Raw genomic sequence first — 23,011 nt, 5'->3', positions numbered from 1 at the left:
TTGTTATAATAAAATTTCTTTAGATCCTTTGGTTAGTATTGTTATTGTCTTTTGCCTTTGGTTCAATTTTATCTTAATAATAAAAAATTTCTATGTACACTTCAAAATGAGTCACATCCAAACATTTTTTAAAGGAAACCGAGTTTCCTTGCGATTAATGCGGTATGTAAAAAACTTTCTTCCAAAATAGGAAAACACACAATTAAACAACTAAAAAAATAAAATAAATATTTGTAATTTTAAAAATAAAACAAAAACAAACAATAACAGTAACAGAGTTTGCAAAGATTGATTCGCATAATGAACGCTTCAACGGCAAAATTTTCCGCACCAGAAGGATTCTTGTTTCTCTCTCTTTGATCTCATTTCGCAACAACTCACATTTCCTCATGCATAATTCCCGTCTCTTCCAAATGTGTTAGGGTTTCTCATTTCCCTTTTTCTTCCTAATTTCCCCTCTCTTTCTTTTTTCACTTTCCAAATTCATTTTGGTATCTTGTGTGTGCTTGTGTTGCACAACTTTCCCTCTCTACATTCATGGAAGTTTCTATAATTTCATTTTGTCTCAAAAAAATGCATGATTGAACCAAAAATTGCAATAACTAGATGAGTAGAGGATATTGGAAGGGTGTGTGGGCAAGTTATTAATTAAGCTCCTCAAGTGAATGATCGAAGGGTTTCATTTTTGAGGTGAATAAAGGATAATTGAAGAAGATGAGCGCTTCTAGGTTCATCAAGTGTGTTACTGTTGGGGATGGAGCTGTGGGCAAAACTTGTTTGCTAATTTCCTACACTAGCAACACCTTTCCCACAGTGAGTTTTTTTCCCTTATTTTTCTTTGTTTGTTTATGTATTAGTAACAATGTGTTTCTTCTTCTTCTTCTCCTTCTTTTTATTTTTTATTTTTGTTTAAATCTTTTGGATTGAATGTTTACAAATTTGTATTTTTATTATAAGTACTATAATGATTATCATCTAATTAAAAAAATTTGAAATTTGATCAATGTGATAAAAATGGACAAAGACTTGAAGGTATTGTAAGAAAATTTGTATTTTTCTTCATTGTTATTTGAGAGAATCATAAATTTTGATGTCAAATAAATTTTGTACAAGGTTTTGATCATTTTATTTGAAAATTTTGGTTTGATATTATGATAAAAATGAAAACATTTTCTTTCTTAAAAGTCTTTGTAAAACTTATTTTATTTTGCTCGCCAAGATTAACAACTTTCTTTTAAAAAATCTTGGAGGATTTTTATGATATTTTTGTATGTAATTGGATTTCATCTCCATTAAGGAAGAATCAAAAGGTGTCTAACATGCGTAATGGATGTGAAAAAATATTTTCTTTGAAGTGTTCATGGATATAGATGTATAAAGCAAGGTATGTTATGACTTGTTTTGATTTATCTACATGATGATGGTTAAGAACTCGAGAGTTTTACATGCATTGATTTATCAGGTATTGATTTACATGTGATATAGGAAATAATGAGATTCAATGTTAAGTTTATCCTCTAAGTTGTCGTCAGATTTTGGGATTGTGTTTCAATGTCATATGTGATATATATTTCATCTTATATTTGTACTTATTGAGAAAGAAAGATGATTTTTTTTTCACATCTCTTCACTTTGATTGAAACCAGGATTACGTGCCAACTGTTTTTGATAATTTCAGCGCAAATGTGGTTGTGAATGGAGCCACTGTTAATTTGGGATTGTGGGACACTGCCGGTATTTTTTTTTCCTTGTCAAATAAGGATGTTGAATTATTTTTAGACTTTTATTGTTTTATTTTGTGTAATAGGACAAGAGGATTATAATAGATTACGACCATTGAGTTATCGTGGTGCCGATGTTTTCATACTGGCTTTCTCTCTCATAAGCAAAGCTAGTTATGAAAATGTTTCCAAAAAGGTATTTTTCTCACTATATTAAAATTTTATCTTCATGTCTTCCTCAATTTGAAAATGCACTTTAACAAGTTACTTTTGATGCAAATATGATGTTTCCATCCAAATCGAAACTATATTATATTTATATTAATTAAAAAAATACTAATAAATTGTGTGTTTTCATTTCCAGTGGATTCCAGAGTTGAAGCATTATGCACCTGGTGTTCCCATTATTTTGGTTGGCACAAAGCTTGGTAAATTAATTGCTACCTAATATGATGTTGGATGTTGTAATATTGTCCATTTGTTAATTTTTTTCTTCCAACATATCAATTTATAATTTTAACAAATGTTTGTGTTATGGAATCATCATATAATTATATGAATTCCATGACTGAAAATTTATGTGGTTGATTCATTAAAAAAATGTTATGTTCATTTTATAAATTATAAATTACTAAAAGGATTTTTTTTTTAACTTTTAGAAAGAAATGAATGATTATTCTATTAGAACATCTTGTTTGCTTATTTCCCTTTTTTTTATTATACTTTTCACCTCTATTTTATTTTTCTTATTAGTGCTTTTTATTGCTAGTTTAAATATTTTCATGTATTTAGTTAGACATTACTCTTCTTCCTTGTAGAGATTAGAATGTTTTGCAAGGTAGAGATTTTACATACACTAACATTGATATTTATTGTCAATATTCATATGTGGCTTGAATAATAAAGAGTATATAACATTTGCTCATTGATAGAAAAGGTTTAAGCATTTTAAATGACCAAATATTTGTATTGGGTTTTCTTTTATTTTCTCATTTACCTTTTCTTATGAATAATTAGATTAAAGGCAATTGTGAGTTTATAAGAATGCTAAAGGTCTAAATTATCAAACTCAACTTTGTCAACTTGGATTTACAAAGTGTTTGTCAAATGTAAAACATGTATTTAGAAGTTGTTATTTTGAAATTTTGGTTAAAACAACCATTTTTTCCTTTTCTATAAATGTGATAATATCTATCAATATTTAAAAGATTGATTTAAATATCAATTTTGTCAAATTTTAGTGACTTCCATTATAAGTTGTAGTTCACCATTGTTAAGTTTTTAATGAAGTAGTACGTGTATATGTAGATAAGTTGGTCCTATCTTCATATAAGTATTATTAGTTAAAAATGATTTATGCCTAACTTTCATTTGTATTCTATTTAAGCACAAATAATTGTGTTAAAAAATTTCTTAACCTTTGCATTCTTTATTAATTGTTCTATCAATTAAGAGTTAGTCCTTTACCACTTTGTGATTTGAAATGAGACAGATCTTCGAGATGATAAGCAGTTCTTCATAGACCATCCTGGTGCTGTACCCATTACCAATGTTCAAGTAAATATGATTCTTTATGGTTTTTTAGTTGTCTTGCACTCCTACAACATGGATGTAATCAACTTTAGGTTTTTAATTTAATTTTTCTTATATTCTTAAAGGGAGAAGAACTTAAGAAGCTGATTAATGCACCTGCTTACATTGAATGTAGTTCGAAATCACAAGAGGTATGTAATTGAATATATTTTCCTTTTCTTCTTGCACACAATGGTTAATTTCCTTGGTAGTCTTAAATTTACTTTTGGCCTTTATTGTAGAATGTGAAAGCAGTCTTTGATGCAGCCATAAGAGTTGTCCTTCAACCGCCAAAGCAAAAGAAAAAAAAGAATAAAGCACAAAAGGCATGTTCAATATTGTGATTCACTATGTCCAACCATTTGATGACAACCATTTGTTCTACTTATGTTGCCCTCCTCTTCTTCCATTTCTTCATTCCTTGGTCGTTGAAGAAGTTGGAGTCTTTCAGATGTTCATCTAACAAACACTAGATCCCCTTGAATCATAAGGTGGTTGATGTGTTTGCTTTCTTGGAATTATTGTGAGTTATAATGGTCAAATTTGCATTTCATGGTTCCCACCTTTTTCTTAACATATGTTTTATGTATTAATACATTGGAATATCCCAATTAGGATAACAACCTTATTTGTTTGAATATATTTAAATTATTTTTCATTTTGCTATAATACTTGTTATGGTTAATTTTTTTATGGTATTTCTTAGTTGTTTTTAATTGTTCTATAGTTTTAGAGATATTTTTCTTTATACTTTTGTATACTTTCTTTTTTTATTTATCATTGAAGTAACAAATGAGCCAGCTTTGTTTCTAACAAATAATGTTATACTCTAATATAAAATAAATGCATTGCTTTTTATAGCTAGTGTGATGCTTAACTAACATTTTTTACAAGAGTGGCAAAATAGGCCTCCAACGTATTATTAATGGTTAGCAATTTTTTTTCGTTTGAAGAAATTATTTTACTATATCAATGTAACTATTTTTAATTAATATAAGGCAAATGAACCATAGTATCAAATTTAAATTTCACCTAAATCAACTAAGGTCAACTTAATGATGACGAGTTTGAGTAGTAAGCCACTATTGTAAAAAATCAAAAAAAGAGTCAAAATTCATCTTATAGTATTTGAAAACTTCTTATTAAAACATCATACAAAATATAGTTTACATTTAATTAATTACAATTAAGACGCAATTTGTTAATATGACGTTTTTAACCTTTTTTAACTATTTTTTGGTTGATTAATTATCTATAATTTACTAATCAAGCTTAGATCCAAATAATGATAAGTAATGGTTACAATATGAAATATGAAATGACATGCTTGATGTTATAAAAAATATCCAATTCCTCAATGAGTAGGAATTTCCTATATATCAATAAAAACATGAGTTTCTTATAAATCTTTTCAATTAAAACTTTATATATTACATTGAAGAAACAAGTTAGCAATCGGTTAATAATTTTGTTTCCCATTTTCTTCAAACTCAATAGAGATATTATATTCAAATACTTGTTGTATATATTTAATTTTTTAATTAAATAATTAAATATTATGATATTTTCTCAATAATCGTACATATAAAATTTTAAATAGGTTAGAATTTATAACCATATAATCTTACAATAAATATTTACTTATTGTAACATCCTATTTTTTTAATAATAATATTATTAAAGTATTATTTTCTATGGTCAGAATTATTATTCTTATTTTTATGCAAGAAAAATTATTTATTATACTTATATATTTAATTTAATGGGAGAAGGGGAAAATGGGCCGGGTCGACCCGATTCAGTGAATTTTATGAGAAGGGGTTAGGCAGAGTATGCTAATCTATCTCATTTGGGCATTCTGGATGAATTGAGAAAAAGATGGAGTAGAAGGAAGGAGCTTTGAGGAGAAGTACTCAAAATGTCCCAAATTTGTGTCAATTGTTTCAGCTCAACATAATAAGGTACGAGGAGGGAAATGAGCTATTCATGTGTGGGATTACAAGAGAGAATGGGTAGTGGGAGAAATTCCTAAATTCTTAAGATTCTTCCATTTCTTTTTTGAAGTCGAAATTGATGATCCGATTAGATCCTAAATTGAACTGTGAACATGTTTATTGTATGATCTAATGAAATTAACGTTCTGAGAGATAATTGAATCCCTTTGAATTGTCTCTATGGGTTAGGGTTTCATTAAGAATTTGGGTACTGTTAAATGAGATGTGAGCTCATGAAATTGATGATGGATGTTGTGTTTCCATGTGAAAAAAAGTATTTTTGACCAATTGAATTAGTAAAAGAATGATTGTATGATTGCTCTTGAATTTTTGGGATGTTCTATTCACATTGCATTTTTTGGAAAACGCATTGGCGCTAGGCTTGAGTTCTTGGTGTTGGGCTTACATTCATGCTGATGAATGTGAAGCCTAGACAAAATCACGTCGGGCGTGAGATGTACCACGTTGAGGGTGATAATTTGGTAAACTCTCTATGGCTTCTTAGCACCGGGCGTGGCGCCGGACAAGAGAAAGACCTGGTGCTCTTTGTGGCTCCTTAGCACAGGGCAAAATTATAATTTCCCTGAGTGTAAATATATGTGTGTATTCTCTGTAGTGGCTTAAAGTTGGGCGCAACTTTGTAAGGCCCAACACAACCTATGTATTTGCTATGTATATTGATGTACTTTGATGATGATTTGAGTTGTATGGTGTACCTAGATGGCTATTATATGATTAAGTACAAATGGTGTGTAATTGTATGAGTTGATTTGCGAAATGTAATTGGGTGTGGAATGGTTGTAAGATGTAGATCTATATTAATTGTGCATTGGCATGGATAGAAAAAAATGAATGGATGAGGTGACATGACATGAGCATTGGTCATAAGTGGTGATTAACAATGTGACACTAATCATAAGTGATGTAAATGGTGTGGCCATGCATGGTCGTGACTGAGGAAAGTGATGAAGCTCGCCCATTGTGCGGCGCTTTGAGTCAATGCTTCTTAGGAGGTTGCATTATATATGCATTGATGTGAGCATGAGCACGACATATGAGTTGTATGATGATGTGATTGCGGTGATAATAATTGTTGAACATATGCGACAATGACATTGTTGTTATTGAAATGTATGTTGGGTTGACTATATGTTTGGGTTGGAGTTCTTTTCTTGTGTCTTACATATGCTTGCTTGTTTTTCTCACCCATGTGCTTTGTGGTTTTATCTTAGGTAATGGTGATAATGACGAGGGTAACACTCAAGGTGTCGAGAGTTGAAAGCTATGGATTTGCTTTGATAATGTAACATCATAGCAATGAGATTAGGATAGGGTTACTTTTATGTTGATTACCTTTCCTTTTGTATTTAAACATTGTTGAAAATCTTGTGCTTTATAATTATTATATTTGAATTGGTTGGATGTTCAAGGATGAATTGCATGGGAACCTATTTTACCTAAGTAGTTATTGAAAGTTTTCCTTATTTAATTGTATTATATATTGGGGTAGAATAGGTGTCACACTTATTTATTTTAAAACATAATGTGTTAAATTAATTTAATGACATATCAAATTGTTTTAAAATCATATACATACATACATATATATACATATATATATATATATATATATATATAAATAAGTCAAGATCTATTCATACCAGGTGTAAGTCTAAAAATTTACACCAAATTTCATGCCTTTGATAACTTTTTTGTATAATGCAAATTTAACTAATTCAACCGTTGAATTATGTGGTATTATACTTTATAAGATAATAGGTAAAACCACAAAATCCTCTAGGGTCAACTTTTCTCTTCAAAATCCAAGTAACAAGGGACTTGAATCAACTTCTACAACTTCAACTCAACTTCAGGGGAGGATCTAGATGCTCTTGGTGAATTAGAAGAAGAAAATGCCTCCTTTTGCTCCATAGCTTCTCTTTATAGAATTCCTAGAAATGAAACTTACAAAGTCCTAATTACAAAAAATCCTTATATACCTCTCCTTTTTCTTAGTCGAATTAATTTTGTAGGATTAAGTTAAACTATTAATTCACTTTCTTGAGATGTAATCAATTACATTGATCTTGTTGCTATGTAGAAAAAAAAAACCTTAACTGATGTAATTGGTTACATCTTCATGTAATAAGTTAAAAGATAACTTTAATTTTCAAGTCTCACCCTTTATTTCTTATGTAGTCGATTATGGATACCTTGTAATATATTACATTAGTAACATGGTCAAATTTTAAGAAATATGATAAATTATTTTAAAGATACTAACCAAACACATTTTTACTACTCAATCACAAATCTTCATCTGCTCTCATGTAATTAATTACTCTATAACATAATAAGTTACATAAGAGCATATCGATTTTTCTATAAATTTATATAATCAATTACTTAATTATGTAATTAACTACAACCAGGGACGGATGCACATTAAGCATAGTGGGGGCACTTGCCCCCACTACCAGTTTACACACACACACACATATATATATATATATATATATATATATATATTTTTTTTTTTTTTTATAAAAAACATATGTTATATTTTAATAATATATATATTTAAATTATTATGTATAAAAAATATAAACTTGAAAGAAATGTTCTTTTATTTTATATTTTTTAATATTTTAAAGGAGATTAGTTTTTATATGTGATAATGAATAATTTTTTAAAAATTTAAATTATAATATATATATATATATATATATATATATTAATACCCACATATATAATGTAATATATAAAATAAAATAAAAAGAAGAACCTAAAAAAATATTAAAAAATTATTTTTTTATAAAATAAATTTTACAATATGCATGTTTATCTTTTGTGTTTTCTGTTTATTGTATACATTGATTAAAAAAATTCAAAATAGTAAAGATTGTAAGATCGTATATGTTGATTAAAAAAAATCAAAATAAGAAAGGTTGAATGATTTATGTTCTATTTAAAATTTTTATTATAAAATATGTTTTAAAATAAATTATCATCTAAAAATTTATATTAGATATTAAAAACATGTTTATATCATAAATAAATTAAACTTTATTTTTATACAATTTAACATATTTTTTTTTATATTTTTATTAGTGTTAAATTATTATAAATAAGTTTTTAGGATTATAATTCTTACCAAATATTTAAAAAAAAATATCTATGACAAATAAATAAGTTATATTTATGACATCTATTTAAAAAAAAAGTTAGATTCAAACCTATCAAATTATAATATAATCTAATATGACCTAATTTATTTTCATTTTTAATTGTAGATATAAAAAATTTTAAAAAATAATTTTGATATATATACTTATATATATAAAAGTTATATGTAATTTTTTTTAATATTATAAATATATAAATAAATTTGCCTCCACTATCTAAATTTTCTAGATCCGTCACTGACTACAACAAAACATTTTAAATTTAATGAAAAATCTGATGTTCATAGTAATTCCCTACATCGGTCAATAATCAATCATATCAAAATTGATATTAAACTATTAACCCACAAGTTATTTGTCTCTTAAGTTATTTTCAACCAAATGTTCATAACAATAACTTGTAGAGCACTCGTTATGAAGGGGTCTACAAAAAGAATAACATTGGTGTAATGGAAATGATGAGTGAGTTGTTGTAAAGTTTTTAAATAAATTTTAATAAGAAAATAAAATACTCTCAATAAAAAAAAGGGAAAATAAAAACCGCGAACATTCACATTTTGCGCTCCAAAACCAAAAGTCCAAAACCCACCACCATGTTGGGGTTTTCGATTTCGTTTCACGGCCAAGGTTGGTTTCCGTGGATTTCATTTTCGTGAATCTGCCAACGAACTGAGCGAACAATTTGTCCCTCGTTGCCACAAATCCCTAAAACAAAATAGGGTTTTCCAATGGCAAAGCGAAGCTGCGTCGTTGTTCTGTCATCTGATGATGAAGATGCTTCCAACGTTAGTTCATCGAATTCGAGACGCAGAAATGCGAAGAACAAGTCCACATCCTCTCGCGGAAAGAAGAGAGCTCGTGGTTCCGCTTCTCGCTCTCGCCTCTCCAAACTGCATGAGGTATCCATTTTTTTTTTTTTTTCACTTTGTTGTGTGTTTGTTACTTGGTTTATGTTATACGTAACTTTCACTAATAGCTGCGAAGCCTGTTTGAGTTAGTTCGCATTGCGTTGTTACTATTTTGTTGAATGTGTGTTATTTGAGGAATGTGGGAATTTGATGAGTTCGTTTTATTGCAGATAGACTTATTTGGGGACGATTTCAATGAAGTGTTTACTGGGTCAAAGGTATCCGCTGGTATGCTGTTGCTGTTTTTAAACGTTTTTTTATTTTTTTTATTTTATTGGATATTCGTATATTTGTTAGGTTTGACATGATGTTGGGGGATTTGCCTATTGTGAAGTGAGTTCCTCATTTTAGAAGGTAGAGTAAGCAATCTTAAGTCTTAACTGTTGATGAAAAAATAAGTGTTGATATTATGTGCACATGCATAGTAAAGCATGAATGTGTTAGAATATCAACTGATGATCTTTTCATCAACTAATGAGATTACTTACTTTATACTTGGTTACTTTATGGAGGAGCTAATTCTGATGATGAGAACTTCGCTATGCTATGCGTAGTTCCTGTAAAGCGAGGGGATGCTTTTTAGAGAATAAAGTGCATTTATAGCCCTTGACAGAAAATCGACTGTTAAATTTTAACAACTCTAAAGTTTTTATTCTTATGTTTGTATTTTATCACAATATCAATCTGTTAGTTTTCTAATTGACAGTTGTAACTTCACCTTATTCCCTAAGGTGCACCCCTTCATTTTAAAGGAGGCAAACTGTGGTATTACACTATTACTGTGCTTCCTTTTCAATTTTGATACTGATGTTAAAGTAAAGGTTTGAAGTCTTCAATTTGCCCCTTTTAACCCATTGTTGCACTTTCTGGATCTGTATCTTTTTTTCTATGCTCTAAGATGTCATAAGTACTAAATGGATACATCAGGTACTCAAAGGAGTTATTCAGATGAGCTATGGGTGGATAAATACAAGCCCCATTCACTGGATGAGCTTGCTGTTCACAAGAAAAAGGTGAAGGCTCTGATTCCCAAGTTCTTGATCTTGGTAGTGATATGAATAACATCTCAAATTTTCTGTTTTTGTTGCATTTGCAGGTTGAAGAAGTTAAGATGTGGTTTGAGGAGAGGCTGAAACCATCAAAGGTAAATCTAGGAAAAGAGCTGTAGGATTATAATCAATTTACTTGTCTTTTAATTATTATCTTGTTTAACCCACTAGAATTTATAGTCTGGTAAAGATTATTATTCCTGTAAAGTTGCAAAACAATGTCTTTTTTTGACAGACATGAAGTATTAATGATAAAGTAATGTTGAATTGTCAATATTTTAAAAATGTTTGAGAGTTTTTGCTTGTTAGGAAAAAAGAGAACCGCATCATCTTTTGGCTGTTGGTTGTTTAGAGTCTTCAAAATTCCCCCTCTGATGTGTTTAGTACTTCAGTTCCAGATTTTACATTTTTATAGAATTTTGTTCCCCTGTACTACTAGGTTATACTGATATAAGCGACTATAAGTTGTTCTATCTGAATGTTATTTATACATTATGTTGTTTTTATTCTATTCATATTGTGGGTTCCTTTTTTCTTCTCTTTATGGAAAATTTACAGGCTGGCTACAGTAATAATGTTCTTGTCATCAGTGGGCAAGCAGGAATTGGAAAATCCGTATGTAGCTCTTCCCTCATCATTTTAGCCTCTTTGTTGTACTGGCTCAGCCTCTCAGGACAGTTTAGAAATGTTAAATTGTTAATATTTGGAACTTCAGGCCATTGTGGTTTGGTGTCAAAATCTTTTCTTTTATCTATATCATCAGTATTTTGGTTTCAATTTGATTCTTTATTTTTTTCTTATATCTGCAGATTTAACTTAATTATTACTGAATACTGAATAGCACTTCACTTTTATAAAATCTGCTACATATAATAAAAAATAAAAATGTGAAATACTTTACATTAAGGAATAAGGACCTTATTTTAATGTACTTTGGTAGAAATATCACGTTGATATCATATTGAAGTATTTCTTCTTTTCATTTTGTAGACAGCTATTCATGTAATTGCATCTTATCTGGGAGCAATAGTTTATGGGTGGAACACGCCTACACCTGTAATTTGGCAAGAACATCTTCACAATTCGGGCACAGGTGGGTTCAGCAAATATGTTTTGATGAGCTAGCATGAAAAACTTTGTTCTCATCCCTTTTAGCCTTTATTGTTAAATCACCTATTTTTTATTTTTTATTTTTCTGTGAATGGTGAGTGTCCATCAGGATGTATTATTAAAATGACAACGTGCATTGTGTTCATATTCCAAATGGGAAAATACATGCTATTTGAGAGGTGTGAATTCTGATGAATGAAATTTGTAACTTCCTGATTGTAACCATTTTTTATTTATTTATTAATTTTCTGATTCATTGATAGGGACACAATACACATCAAAGTTGGATGAATTTGAAAGTTTTGTTGACAGAGTACGGAAATATGGATTATTGCTGAATTCCCATTCTGGGGAGTCAAAGCCTTCCATCATACTTTTAATAGATGATCTTCCCATGATTAATGGGAAACCTGCTTTTGGAAGAGTTAAAGATTGCTTGCACCTTTTAGTGAATTCAATTCAAATACCCACAGCAATATTGTTCACGGACTACGGCAATGCTGATTCAGCAGATTATAATGCTCGTTGCCTGGAAGAACTGAAGCTATCTCTAGAGAGTTCTGGGGCTTGTAAGGTTACATCCTTGAAGATTCCTCTTCTGGTTTTTGATGTTATGTTATACGAGAACACTTATGTAAAACTTAGTTTGGGGAACTTTCAGGTTGCATTCAATCCAATTACAGTGAATACTATGAAGAAGATACTTTTTAGAATATGCCAAATGGAGCATTGTGATGTGACTGATGAGCATGTTGATCTAATAGCAAAAACAAGTGGAGGTGACATCAGACATGCAATTACTTCTTTACAGTTTTTCTGTGTAAAACCAACTCTTGTGCATTCTTTGGCCCCGCCTACCTGCTCTCGTGGTGCATTGAAAGAGGAAAGTACTAAACCTGTTAGATCAGATGATGGATATTCCTTGCACTTTGGCAGAGACGAGACATTATCTTTATTTCATGCCTTGGGGAAATTTTTGCACAATAAAAGGGAGACTGGAGTTGCAACAGAATATGGTACGTAATTCACCAAAATTTGAATTTCATATCTTGTCTTTTATTTTTTATTTTTTATTCTTTTACCTGGGGAATCTGCAAAATTAAGTAGGTTAAGTTGAATCTCTAGATTTGCTTTACTGCTTTTGACTAGTTCATTTTCTTGTGTGGTAGATCAAGATGGATTTCTTATACGAGAAAGACTTTCAAGATTACCACTAAAAATGGATGTCCCTGAGAAGATTCTTTGTCAAGCCCATGTGCAACCTGGTCCAGTTGCTGATTTTCTGCATGAAAATGGTAGTTCCTTTCTATATGCCATTGTTGACATTCTTTTGTAATAATTGAAAAATTATTTATAAAGCGAAGATGATTTTTTTTTTTTCTAAACCAAAGCCAGTAGCTTTCTAATTCCTTGCTAATTTCATGCAGTTCTGGATTTTTTGAATGACGAAGCAATAGATGATGCATGGACTTTGTCTTCATATCTAAGTGATGCTGACATTCTTCTTGCTAAACATCGGGGAATGCTATGTAGTTATAACGAGGCAGAGAGTGTTTTACAGTCAGCTGCTGCATCCATATCTGTTCGGGGCGTGCTTTTTGGAAATTCTCATCCGCTATCCTCCAGGTTATCACTTATTTGCATTCAGTCTTCTGTGTGACAAAAAAAATATTTTTCTGTTATATTTTAATTATGTTCACTTTTACAGGTGGCATGCAATTCGGCGACCACAACTCTGGCATGTTGAGAAAGCATCACTATACAAGGTAAACTCATCATATGGCTCCTCTATTTGTTATATTTTCTTATCCTGCAATTTTTCAACTATCTATTTGAAGTAGGAAATTTGAATTTGAAATGCGTTACGTTTAGTTACCTTAGGAAAGAAAAAAGGACTCTGGAGAGCATAAATGGAATATAGTACTTCAACGATAATTTTTTTGAAAGATTTTCTGTTTATGCTATTTATTTTTTGTCTGTTACTTTGTGGTGTTCGCAAGAGCTTTATCATTAGAAGATTCAAATATTTCATCTTCTAGTTTTGTGTTTCTCGCCACTATTTAAATTTGACTTCTGTTCATGATCTTACATTGCAGAATGAGGTGGATAGGCTCAGAATCCCTGCCTGTAGACGGTTTAGTTCTTATCATACGTCAATTATGGCCACTGAGTACATGCCCATGCTTAAATTGCTTGGAAATAGAGCATGTGATGACTTGGAAATGGAAGATTTTGATTTTGACAAAATGGATTTAGATGAACAATCTAGGGGGACTTCCGATGATGACATAGAAGATTGGTAGGTATGCAACGTGTAATATATATGTGGTTGTTCAGTTTGCAGATCTCCCTTTAATGCATCTAGTGTTAGGACACTTCTCAACCCCATTTCCTCTATCATTGATTGGGGCTGAAGCATTACAAAGGAAACGGCCAGTTTTTGTGAGTTCTGATGCATGCTTGATTACAATCAGAATTGGTACTCAAACCTTGATTGGATGATGGATTTTGGGAAACAAGTGCTTAGTGAAAAAATGTGTCGTTGTAAATATTTACTGTTACTTAAAAATATTTTTATATTAATCAGTGTTGGAGTGCTATACGCACTTTTGACTCCTCTATAGATGTTTGGTACGAGGTAGTAGCAAGTTGGGGAAAATTAGTTGGCAACAATTATAGTAAGTCAGAGGGGATCAATCAAAGTTTGTAAGAAAAGGGGAAGAAGACTCATTCCCCTTTTACCCGTCATTCAATACAATTGTTCAATTTCTTGTTTTTATCATTTTTGACAAATGGTTTGACGACATGCTCCATCTGACGGGGTGAAAAAAATGGAGGATCAGGTGGTGTTGAAGAAAGAGACCAATTTGTTGCATTTAGGGGTGACAACCATAAGGATTGTATAATTTTAGCTCATGATATATGCACTTTTATTTTTATAAGTACACTTTTTTTTCTTTTTTTTAATTTCTTCTCATAAATGCTAATAAATTTATATCCAGAATTCTTAGTCGGTTAGCAACACAATGCAAATCACGAGATTTACTCGAGGTGTTTCTCCCACCTCACCATCTAAGAATCATCTATGAGATGTCAATATAAATTGGTCATAAAAGTCTTCGTCATGTTCACTTACTTGTAGACCCTCAACCTTCGCTTGTAAACATGATTTGAGCGACAGTGTCCTTGCAATTACACTACCAGGGTTGGTCTCATGCAAATCAGCGCAGATTCTGTGAATATTTTATTCCTTAGACTAATATTTGTTATCATACAAATAAGGTTTTACATTGATAAAATAAGAAAAAAAAAGTAAAAATTAATAAAATATATACAAATTTTGATGATTAAGAGATCTTTTAAAAGACAATCAAAAGTAAAATTATGAGGGTTATAAAATTCAAAATGAATAATATTTCATCATTGTAAAATTGTGTGTAAAGTAATCTTATAAAGATAATAAAATTACAATCTTTCAAAAGTCTAATTAGTTTGAGAGGCTTACTTTTTATTTTTCACTAATACTATGAGTAGAAAAGGTTGAGCCTTGAACTTGGAACTAGCGAATAAACATGGTTAGTGTTAACTTCTCCCAAGTAATATTTTTTCATACACATTAATCAAATATCATTCCTTTGACTAAATACTTAAGGAGTTAAGGATAGTGTTATCTATCAAATATGTCTTATCTTGTTGGTTAACTAATATGTTATAAATATATAGTATTAACTAATTTTATGTACTTATGAATAATTTTCAATAGAGAACATGACTAATGACATTTAGTCAACGATAGTAAAAGAAAAAAGAGATCAAAAGAAACTATGAAATGAAAATGAGATAAAAAAAAATTGTATAATAAGAATTTTCCTTAATGTGTTGGGTTTTGGGCAAAAAATAAAATGTGTTGATTTGATGTGAAATTGTTGTTGCATGTTAAATCTGATTGCATTTTTGAGTTGGTTGTGATGTATATAGTCGATTTGTAGTGTTGTATGTGTGGAAATTGTTGAGTTTCAGGTGGATCCAGCCAAATTCACGATCTACATAAGTGCAGAACTTGTATTGTGTCGAGCACGCCTTCAGGATGTTGGGTGTCATTCTAACATGAAACTCTCTATCTCGATTACGTCGGGCCCAATATTTGTGGCATCAAGCGTGAGGAGAGAAACTCATTTTGGGTTGGGGTGGTGTTGACGTAGTTTAAATGGCACTGTGCATGATAATAATGGGAGGTCTCTGACTTGGTAATGCCAAGCCTAAGGTTGAGTGACGCCCAACGTGGCCAAGTTAGAGCTCTCTCTATCTGGATGACATCAGGCACTAGTATGGTGACATCGGACATGATTCAGGTAGGGACTCTCTTCTTAAAATGAGGTCGGGCATGGCACTTTGCCACGTATGAGGTCTTAGGGGCCTTTTTCTTATCCATGCTAGGCTTGAGTTGTGTAGTGTAGTGTCCAACGTGGATGAGGCAACGAGTTTCTTGTCCACCGAGTCCAAAGTGTGTTGCATTGAGCGTTATTAGTAGAATGAGAGCATGTCGATATATTTGATGGTTGAATGTGAGATGAGTAGATGTATAGGTTGCATACTTTAAAGTTGTTAAGTGTTGTTAGTCTATATATGATGATGTTTTGAGATGAATGATGATTAAGAAGTTGAATATGAGTTGAGATGTGTGTTTTGAGTTGTAAAGTTGTATGTTGGTTGTGTAGCTGTGTTGAATATGTAAGAAGTTGTTGTATTGTTGAGCTATGATAACCAACCTAGGACTAGAGGAGAGATTTTAAAAATTGCATGTGACACCCGTTCTACCTCAACATATAACAATAATAAAAGGAGAAAATTATTAATAATTTTGAGTAAAACGGTTAACATATGAAACACTTCCAAATATCCAACCAATTTAAAACAAATTATAAAATATAAGTTTACAATTATGACTAACAAGAACAATAAAATCTAAATAAAATAAGATTTTCAATCTAAGTCCCTTGTTCTGATGTCACACTATAAGAGCAACCCTTAACTTCAATTATGAACACCTTGAGTGCCATCCACATCCAGTTCATTCTCACCTAAAACAATCACAAATAGTATGGTGAGAAAAACGAGTGTTCACATACAAGTTACAAGAAGGAATTTCATACATTACAACTCATTCCATAAATAAATATAATTAAACATACCAGTCAATCTCATGTCCTAATATTACTCCAAACTATCCCATCCAATCATCACATCACAATATAAATATGCACCATGAACTTGCTCACACCAATGCTCAAGCACCACAACCTCCTAAGGAGCATTGACTCGGAGAGCCGCAAAATGGGCGAACCTTATCAATCCTCTCAGGCACCACCTCCCACTTGCCCACTATTATACACCACACAGGCCAATGGATATATAAGTATAACATGCATTCCTTGTTATGCACCACACAGGCCAAGGTAAACACTGTCCTGTTAATCACCACTTAGGCTAAGGCGGTTATACTTATATATTATACATTCCCTGTTATATACCACACAGGCTAGGGTAATGCATATGCGTTTATTGATGGTCATGCCATTCTACCACATCCATCCTCATTCTCATCCATGCAAATGCATTGCACACAAACATTTTCATACATAACAATACATTACACACAAATCTTCTCATACATCACTCATTCAATTACCAATCATTCACATTCAATCACATTTATATATCTGATGGACTCTTCTTCTCCATGGTGTGATCAATGGCTTCCAAGGGAGAAGATTCCTTTCCTTCATAGACTTTGAAAGAGGCTAATGGCTAGATTTTCCTCTAAGGGTGATGATGAATCAAGGATGGGCGTGAGGTTTTAATGAAGGGGGAAAATAGGCTTAAGGAAGGGCGGATGGTGTTTTGGGTGCTCTAGTTGGCTCTCTTCACCAAGTGTTGATGAAGGCCACTCAAGAAAACCCTAAACTCACTCTAGGTTGAGAGGAGAGGGTGCGGGCCGAGATGACCTAGGTGACTAAGGAAAACTTTTAAGGAAAAATGCTCACTCAAATGCATATAATCCAAAGTATGTACATGGTGGGAGGCCAAGGGTATATATAAGGGAAGGAAAACATCCAGGGTTGCATGGTCGTGTAATGCAAGCTAAATGCACCCTAAATGAAGTGTGGGTTTCCTTCCTCCTAAAAGACTAAAATACCCTTTGACCTAAAAATAGAAAAAGTGGACTTTGACCTCACAAGTCAAGGTTTAAGCCCAAAAATAAATCCTAAGCTAACTTGCCCTATAATACAAGGGCTAAATGAAAATATAAAATAAAATCCTATCTTTAGGGTACCCCAAAATACAAGGATAAAATGAAAATAAAAGCAATAAATCCTATACTACTCAAAATAGGCCTAGGAGAGGGTCAATACTCTACACACATGATGAGTATAGCTCTAGGCATGGTGTCACCTCCATCCTCCACTCTCCTAGCCATGGACCTAGTGATGGGTCCCACATGAAGCTCCAAGGATGGTCCTCTATCATCTTTATATATCACTCATCCAAATACAAACCATTCATACTCAAATATACACAGCCAAATACACACCATTTATATCTATTCATACAATAGTTATTACTGGACATCATACGATTCACAACCATTATCAAAATCCATCAATATAATACCATATTTCACAATCCCACATAAAACTCATTCAATCATATCATAAGTATTATAAAGAATAACTAAGAAATCATAAAGTATCACAAACATGCCAAAAAGGGGTCCTAAAATGTAAAAAATGCAATTTGAAATAGAATACCCGCATCTAGCACTGTAAATTCTAATAGCTAGACCTTTACTCACTATTTTGATCATAACTTGAGTTATACACTTCCTTTTCGAGTAATTCCAATTCCATTGGAAATATAACACCCAAGTCTACAACTTTTGTGAAGAACATGAAGCCTAAAGGTGTCGTTAAAGTCACCTCACATGGCTGACAACACAAACTTAATATTTCACGCACTAGAATGGAGACTGAACTTATAACTCGCATAACTCAATCAATTCTTAACATTTTTACATGATTTTAGAGTCTAAGTTATAGCCCCAAGTGTCTACTTTCTAACCCAACAAATGAAAATTGATTTCGTTAATCACACAGAAATATATTAGAAAAATACTAAGGTACATCCATAAGTAAAATCTCCCAATTACTCATTAATTCATATAATTAAGGGTGTTCATCAATCTACAAGAATCCTAACTTACATAGCATATTCCAATGAATTCAATTATCATCTAGATCTTCAATTTTACCAAACAATATAACAACCACATTTATAAATCAATATATAACCTGATTGAATCATCAATTTCATAAAACAACATACCAATTGACAAAATCTTAATCCCTCATTAACCCTACATCACAAGCACATTTAAAAGACATTCTATTCAACATCCAGAACATTAATTTTAACAATTCACACCATAAAAAAAATTATAAATTCATATAGAAATTATTCAAATTCACAAACAGAAAAGGATTAGAAAACCCTAAGAATTTAAGGGACTTCCCCTTTTACCCATCCCCTCCCTTTTCCCCCATACCTTGTTGCATTGATCAAAGCAATTCTGATGTAGTTTGTGATTGACCCTGAGCACTCCTCCTCATAGCTCCCTTCTTCTCTTCTCTTTCTATCCTAACCCTTTAGAATACAAAAGTGAGGCAGATAGGGTTAACTCTGTCTGACCCCTTTTCTTAAAATAATCCACTGGACCAAGTCAACCCAACCCGCTTCTCTTTTTCCCAAAATAGTTATACAAATAAAATAAAAAAAAATATTCCCCTATAATAATAAAAATAATTTTAACCAAGTACCATATAATAATAATAATAATAATAATAATAATAATAATAGTATTTTTGAAAAATAGGATGTTACATTGCACATCCCATTGTGTGAATATTGTGTTGTGGTGCTTTGGGAGTCTTGTTTATTGAAAACCCTTGGGGTGTTGACCCTTGAGGTGAATAGTTGTGTTGTTGAATCTCGTCTAGGATTTAGTTAGAACTGTGTGTAGGTAAGGTTGAGGCACATGTGTATAAAGTGATCACAATACGGGGACCAAGTTAAGCTATACTGATTACAAGTGACCAATCGAGTAAAATACGAAGTTGAAAACTTAGTTCCTAATTGAGTATCGGAAGAGCGTAGTATTCGGAGGATAGTTGGTGGACTAATCCTATAGGAGGCTTAGTTAAGCTAGTTAATGTTATGGTAGGCCCATATCCAGTTTTTTTTATCCTGATAGTAATACTAGACTTCCTTATTTAAGTGACGAAATTCAATAAACCAAGTTGTTGTGTTGTGTATTGATATCCAATTTGTTGTTGATCTAACAAGAAAAAATATCACCCTGTGTTATTGGTTTGGTAGGGTCAAACACTTAAACTGTTCACCTTGTGTTGTAAGAGGTCTTCTTGTTGAAATGCGTGATGATACATATAGTTGTCGTGTAGAAAATACTCTATTGTTGAGATGAACAAATTTGAGTTGTTAACATTATGATGTTCAAGTTGATACTATGTTGTAGTAGATTGAATTGTTTATGTTGATAGATGATTAATTATATTGTGATGATGCATGTTTATAGTGTTGGGTAGGAGATGAAGATGTGATGATGTATTAAATTTATTGATGTCTTATGTTGTGATGGAGTCTTGAAATGTGCAAACTCCATGGATTCTTCATGCAACTCCTTCTTGAATTCCTTGGGAACAATTCAAGGAGATGATCCAAAGAAGAAGAAGGAGCAATGTTGATCAAAATTGAACTAAGTTCCTCGGATAGAAGGAAACTAAGCTTAGATCTAAAAAGAGGAAGGCTCAAGGCAACTTGGAGAAAAAACTCTCGCTCAAATGACTTTCGGATAGAGAGAAAAATGCAAAAAATATCTCTCATATTATACTCAGAAGTGTTGAAAATACATGGCCATAAAGAATATATTGGCCTAGGAAGAGTATGGAGGAAGATAGCTTAACCTAAGGTTAAGATAAACCATGGTATGGTTGAAATTAACCTTTAGGTGCCCAAATTTGAAATCAAAATTCAAATTTGGGTCCAGCCATTCCTCACCCATGTGCCTCCATGTGTTTGCTTCATTTAGATGTGATTTAGATTGCATTTGAGGAGCATTTGGAACATGCCATGTACGCCACTCCACTTGGCCAGTCACATGGCTCAAATGCTTTCCAAATGTAACCTAAATTACATGAGAAAGAAGTTACACATACACATGCGTAAAAATAAACCTAAAATGGCCGAAAATACATGGCCCAAAATTACCTATGCTACTTGGCCAAGATACAAGGCCCATAAACAAAAATACAAGCCCAAGTGGGCCAATCCTAATCTACATGGACTTTAATGCACAACCCAACTAAAGAGTACTATGGCCTTTTCCTTGGAGTTAGCCCAGTCCTCCTCCAGCCTTCTGACCATAGCCTTAGTAATTGGGCCCTTGACCCATGGGCCTCCATCATGTTGTATTGTTGTATAAATATGTTGATGTTTTAAAACTCTAGCTTACCCTTGCGTGTTTCCATGTGGTTTGGTTTTGCGATGATCATACGTGGTACGAGAGTAAGATAGGAATAGGTGTGGAGTTATGTAGTGGTGGCCATTCAGTAGTGTTGGAGTTGGATGTGTTTCTTTTTGATGACTACCTTTTAGGGTGGTTCTTATGTAGATAGTATCAGTTGCTTGATTAACAATTTAGGTTGTAAAATTTACATTTACAGAATTATTACTTATATTGTACATATCTATGTAGTTGTTTATCTTATATGTATGCGATATAGTGCATATTCTCATATTTATCGACATATAATCTTAAGTTAGTAAATGTTCCGTTGCAAGTAGATATGCCATCTAGTATAGGGACCATGGTAGGTTCTTACATTTCCTCTATATATTTTTAGGATTTCTTGTCCCACTATTTTTGAACTGTTCAATTTGATTTTCTAATTTTTTAAAAATTTTAATATTATTATCCTTCTATTTAAATTGACTTTAACGATAATGAAATCAACAAAAGACCAATATTGAACATTTTAAAGAAATTAGAGGACCAAATTGAACATTTTAAAAATAATGAGACCAAAATGAATATTTTTAAAATAGAGTGAACAAATTGAATAATAATAAACAAAATAGATAAAAGAAAATTCAAATTTATCTAAACAAAAAATGTTAGATAAATTATTATTCAATTTGGTTTCTCTATTTTTTTAATGTTCAATTTACTCTTATTATTTTTAGATGATTCAATTTGATCTTCTAATTAAAAAAAATGTTCAATGTCATCATTTTGTTCACTTTCACTAATTTCGTTAGTGTTAATTTGAACAACAAGAGGACATTAAACATTTTGTAAATTTTAGAGTACTAAATTGAACCGTTTAAAAAATTGTGAAACTAAACTAAATTCTAAAAATAAAAAATTATGATAATAAGTATAATTTAGTCAAATTTAATCCAATTAAGACATTTTTATGTATTAATGCCTACATTAATTATATATTACTATTTTCTTAAATACATTATATATATATATATATATGTATTTATTTATTTCATGTGCCTTTATTATTTTTCTTAATACATGTTTTGTCTGTTTCATTTTTAGCCTAAATAAGAATCATGTCATTATACCAATTAGAGCAACTAAAATGTTTTCTTCTTGGTAAGAGATGGGCTTTTTGACACAAGGGGCCTTTATGGAAACTTATTACATAAATAGGGTTATTTTTAAACATATTATCAGTCTGGGGTAATCATGGGGGTGTCATTAGTCAACGTAGCGCCACCCCCTATCACATAATTTTTTTGTTTGAAAAATTGCTCAAAAAAAGCGGAATCGGAGTTGGATGAGCCAATATATGTATAAAACGAGTGTCACTACCCACAATTGAGAATTTTATTTTTTAAAATAATAGTGTCACTACCTCCAACGGGGACTATTATAATATCAAACTGTACTAGAGTAGCTACCCCCAATGGAGGATCTTATTTTAAATTTTTTTAATTCAAGTTCCACTATTCAACTTGCGAACTTTTTTTTCTTTTATGTAAGTGTCATACATTTAGGCACCATTTTTTTTTAAGTTGAAGTACCACTATTCAAAGTTGGGCATCATTTTTTTTTTATTTTCTTAAATATTTAAAACAAATAAAAATAATCCTCCAATAGGTGTAAATAATTTTAAAACAAAAATTTACTTAATTATATACATATGATAATAATAAGTGTAAATAATTAATAGGTATGAAATTTGACATTAAGTTATTTTATAATGTTATTTTAAATTTTAATATAAATTTAAGTCTATAATGTTTTTTAATTAAAATTAATTTTAAAAAATTAAATTAAAAAATTATCATATAAATACAATAACTTTTGAAAAAAAAAAAGGA

The 23,011-nt window shown here is 31.2% G+C and overlaps 2 protein-coding genes and 1 long non-coding RNA gene across 4 annotated transcripts; all 3 read left to right on the top strand.

The window, feature by feature from the left end:
* The first annotated feature begins 252 nt into the window (after window positions 1–252).
* LOC109789310 (rac-like GTP-binding protein ARAC6) lies at window positions 253–3,962 on the top strand. Its single transcript, XM_020348223.3, has 7 exons — window positions 253–813; window positions 1,647–1,734; window positions 1,808–1,917; window positions 2,086–2,149; window positions 3,214–3,278; window positions 3,380–3,445; window positions 3,536–3,962. The coding sequence occupies exons 1-7, from the start codon at window positions 715–717 to the stop codon at window positions 3,635–3,637; spliced, it is 594 nt and encodes a 197-aa protein (XP_020203812.1). The 5' UTR covers window positions 253–714; the 3' UTR covers window positions 3,638–3,962.
* A 644-nt stretch (window positions 3,963–4,606) lies between these two features.
* Window positions 4,607–6,746, top strand: LOC145958290 (uncharacterized). Its single transcript, XR_014434040.1, has 2 exons — window positions 4,607–5,254; window positions 6,520–6,746. It is a non-coding gene; the product is annotated as an uncharacterized LOC145958290 (long non-coding RNA).
* Window positions 6,747–9,011: 2,265 nt separating this feature from the next.
* Window positions 9,012–14,318, top strand: ATRAD17 (RADIATION SENSITIVE 17). 2 transcript variants are annotated; one of them, XM_020348221.3, is made up of 12 exons: window positions 9,012–9,371; window positions 9,551–9,608; window positions 10,308–10,393; window positions 10,477–10,524; window positions 10,988–11,044; window positions 11,420–11,522; window positions 11,803–12,113; window positions 12,201–12,555; window positions 12,709–12,834; window positions 12,967–13,165; window positions 13,248–13,305; window positions 13,636–14,318. In XM_020348221.3, the coding sequence occupies exons 1-12, from the start codon at window positions 9,201–9,203 to the stop codon at window positions 13,840–13,842; spliced, it is 1,779 nt and encodes a 592-aa protein (XP_020203810.1). In that variant the 5' UTR covers window positions 9,012–9,200; the 3' UTR covers window positions 13,843–14,318. The 2 variants fall into 2 exon arrangements, with proteins under 2 accessions (XP_020203810.1, XP_020203811.1); XM_020348222.3 differs by having other exon boundaries at window positions 9,290–9,371; window positions 9,551–9,598.
* Window positions 14,319–23,011: the final 8,693 nt, after the last annotated feature.

Source organism: Cajanus cajan, chromosome 5 (genome assembly GCF_000230855.2).
Source record: "Cajanus cajan strain Asha chromosome 5, NIPB_CcT2T_4, whole genome shotgun sequence".
Lineage (NCBI taxonomy): Eukaryota > Viridiplantae > Streptophyta > Magnoliopsida > Fabales > Fabaceae > Cajanus > Cajanus cajan.
Note: the sequence above shows the minus strand (reverse complement) of the source record. Positions and strands in the feature narration are given on the sequence as shown.

What these genes read in the sequence shown, in the direction of transcription:
- LOC109789310 (XM_020348223.3), top strand. Translation starts at nt 715, where the DNA reads ATGAGCGCTTCTAGGTTCATCAAGTGTGTTACTGTTGGGGATGGAGCT. An exon ending in CTAGCAACACCTTTCCCACA is followed by an intron (nt 814 to 1,646) that starts GTGAGTTTTTTT and finishes GATTGAAACCAG; the next exon opens with GATTACGTGCCAACTGTTTT. An exon ending in GGGATTGTGGGACACTGCCG is followed by an intron (nt 1,735 to 1,807) that starts GTATTTTTTTTT and finishes TTTGTGTAATAG; the next exon opens with GACAAGAGGATTATAATAGA.
- ATRAD17 (XM_020348221.3), top strand. Translation starts at nt 9,201, where the DNA reads ATGGCAAAGCGAAGCTGCGTCGTTGTTCTGTCATCTGATGATGAAGAT. An exon ending in TGGAGTTGCAACAGAATATG is followed by an intron (nt 12,556 to 12,708) that starts GTACGTAATTCA and finishes CTTGTGTGGTAG; the next exon opens with ATCAAGATGGATTTCTTATA. An exon ending in AGAAAGCATCACTATACAAG is followed by an intron (nt 13,306 to 13,635) that starts GTAAACTCATCA and finishes CTTACATTGCAG; the next exon opens with AATGAGGTGGATAGGCTCAG.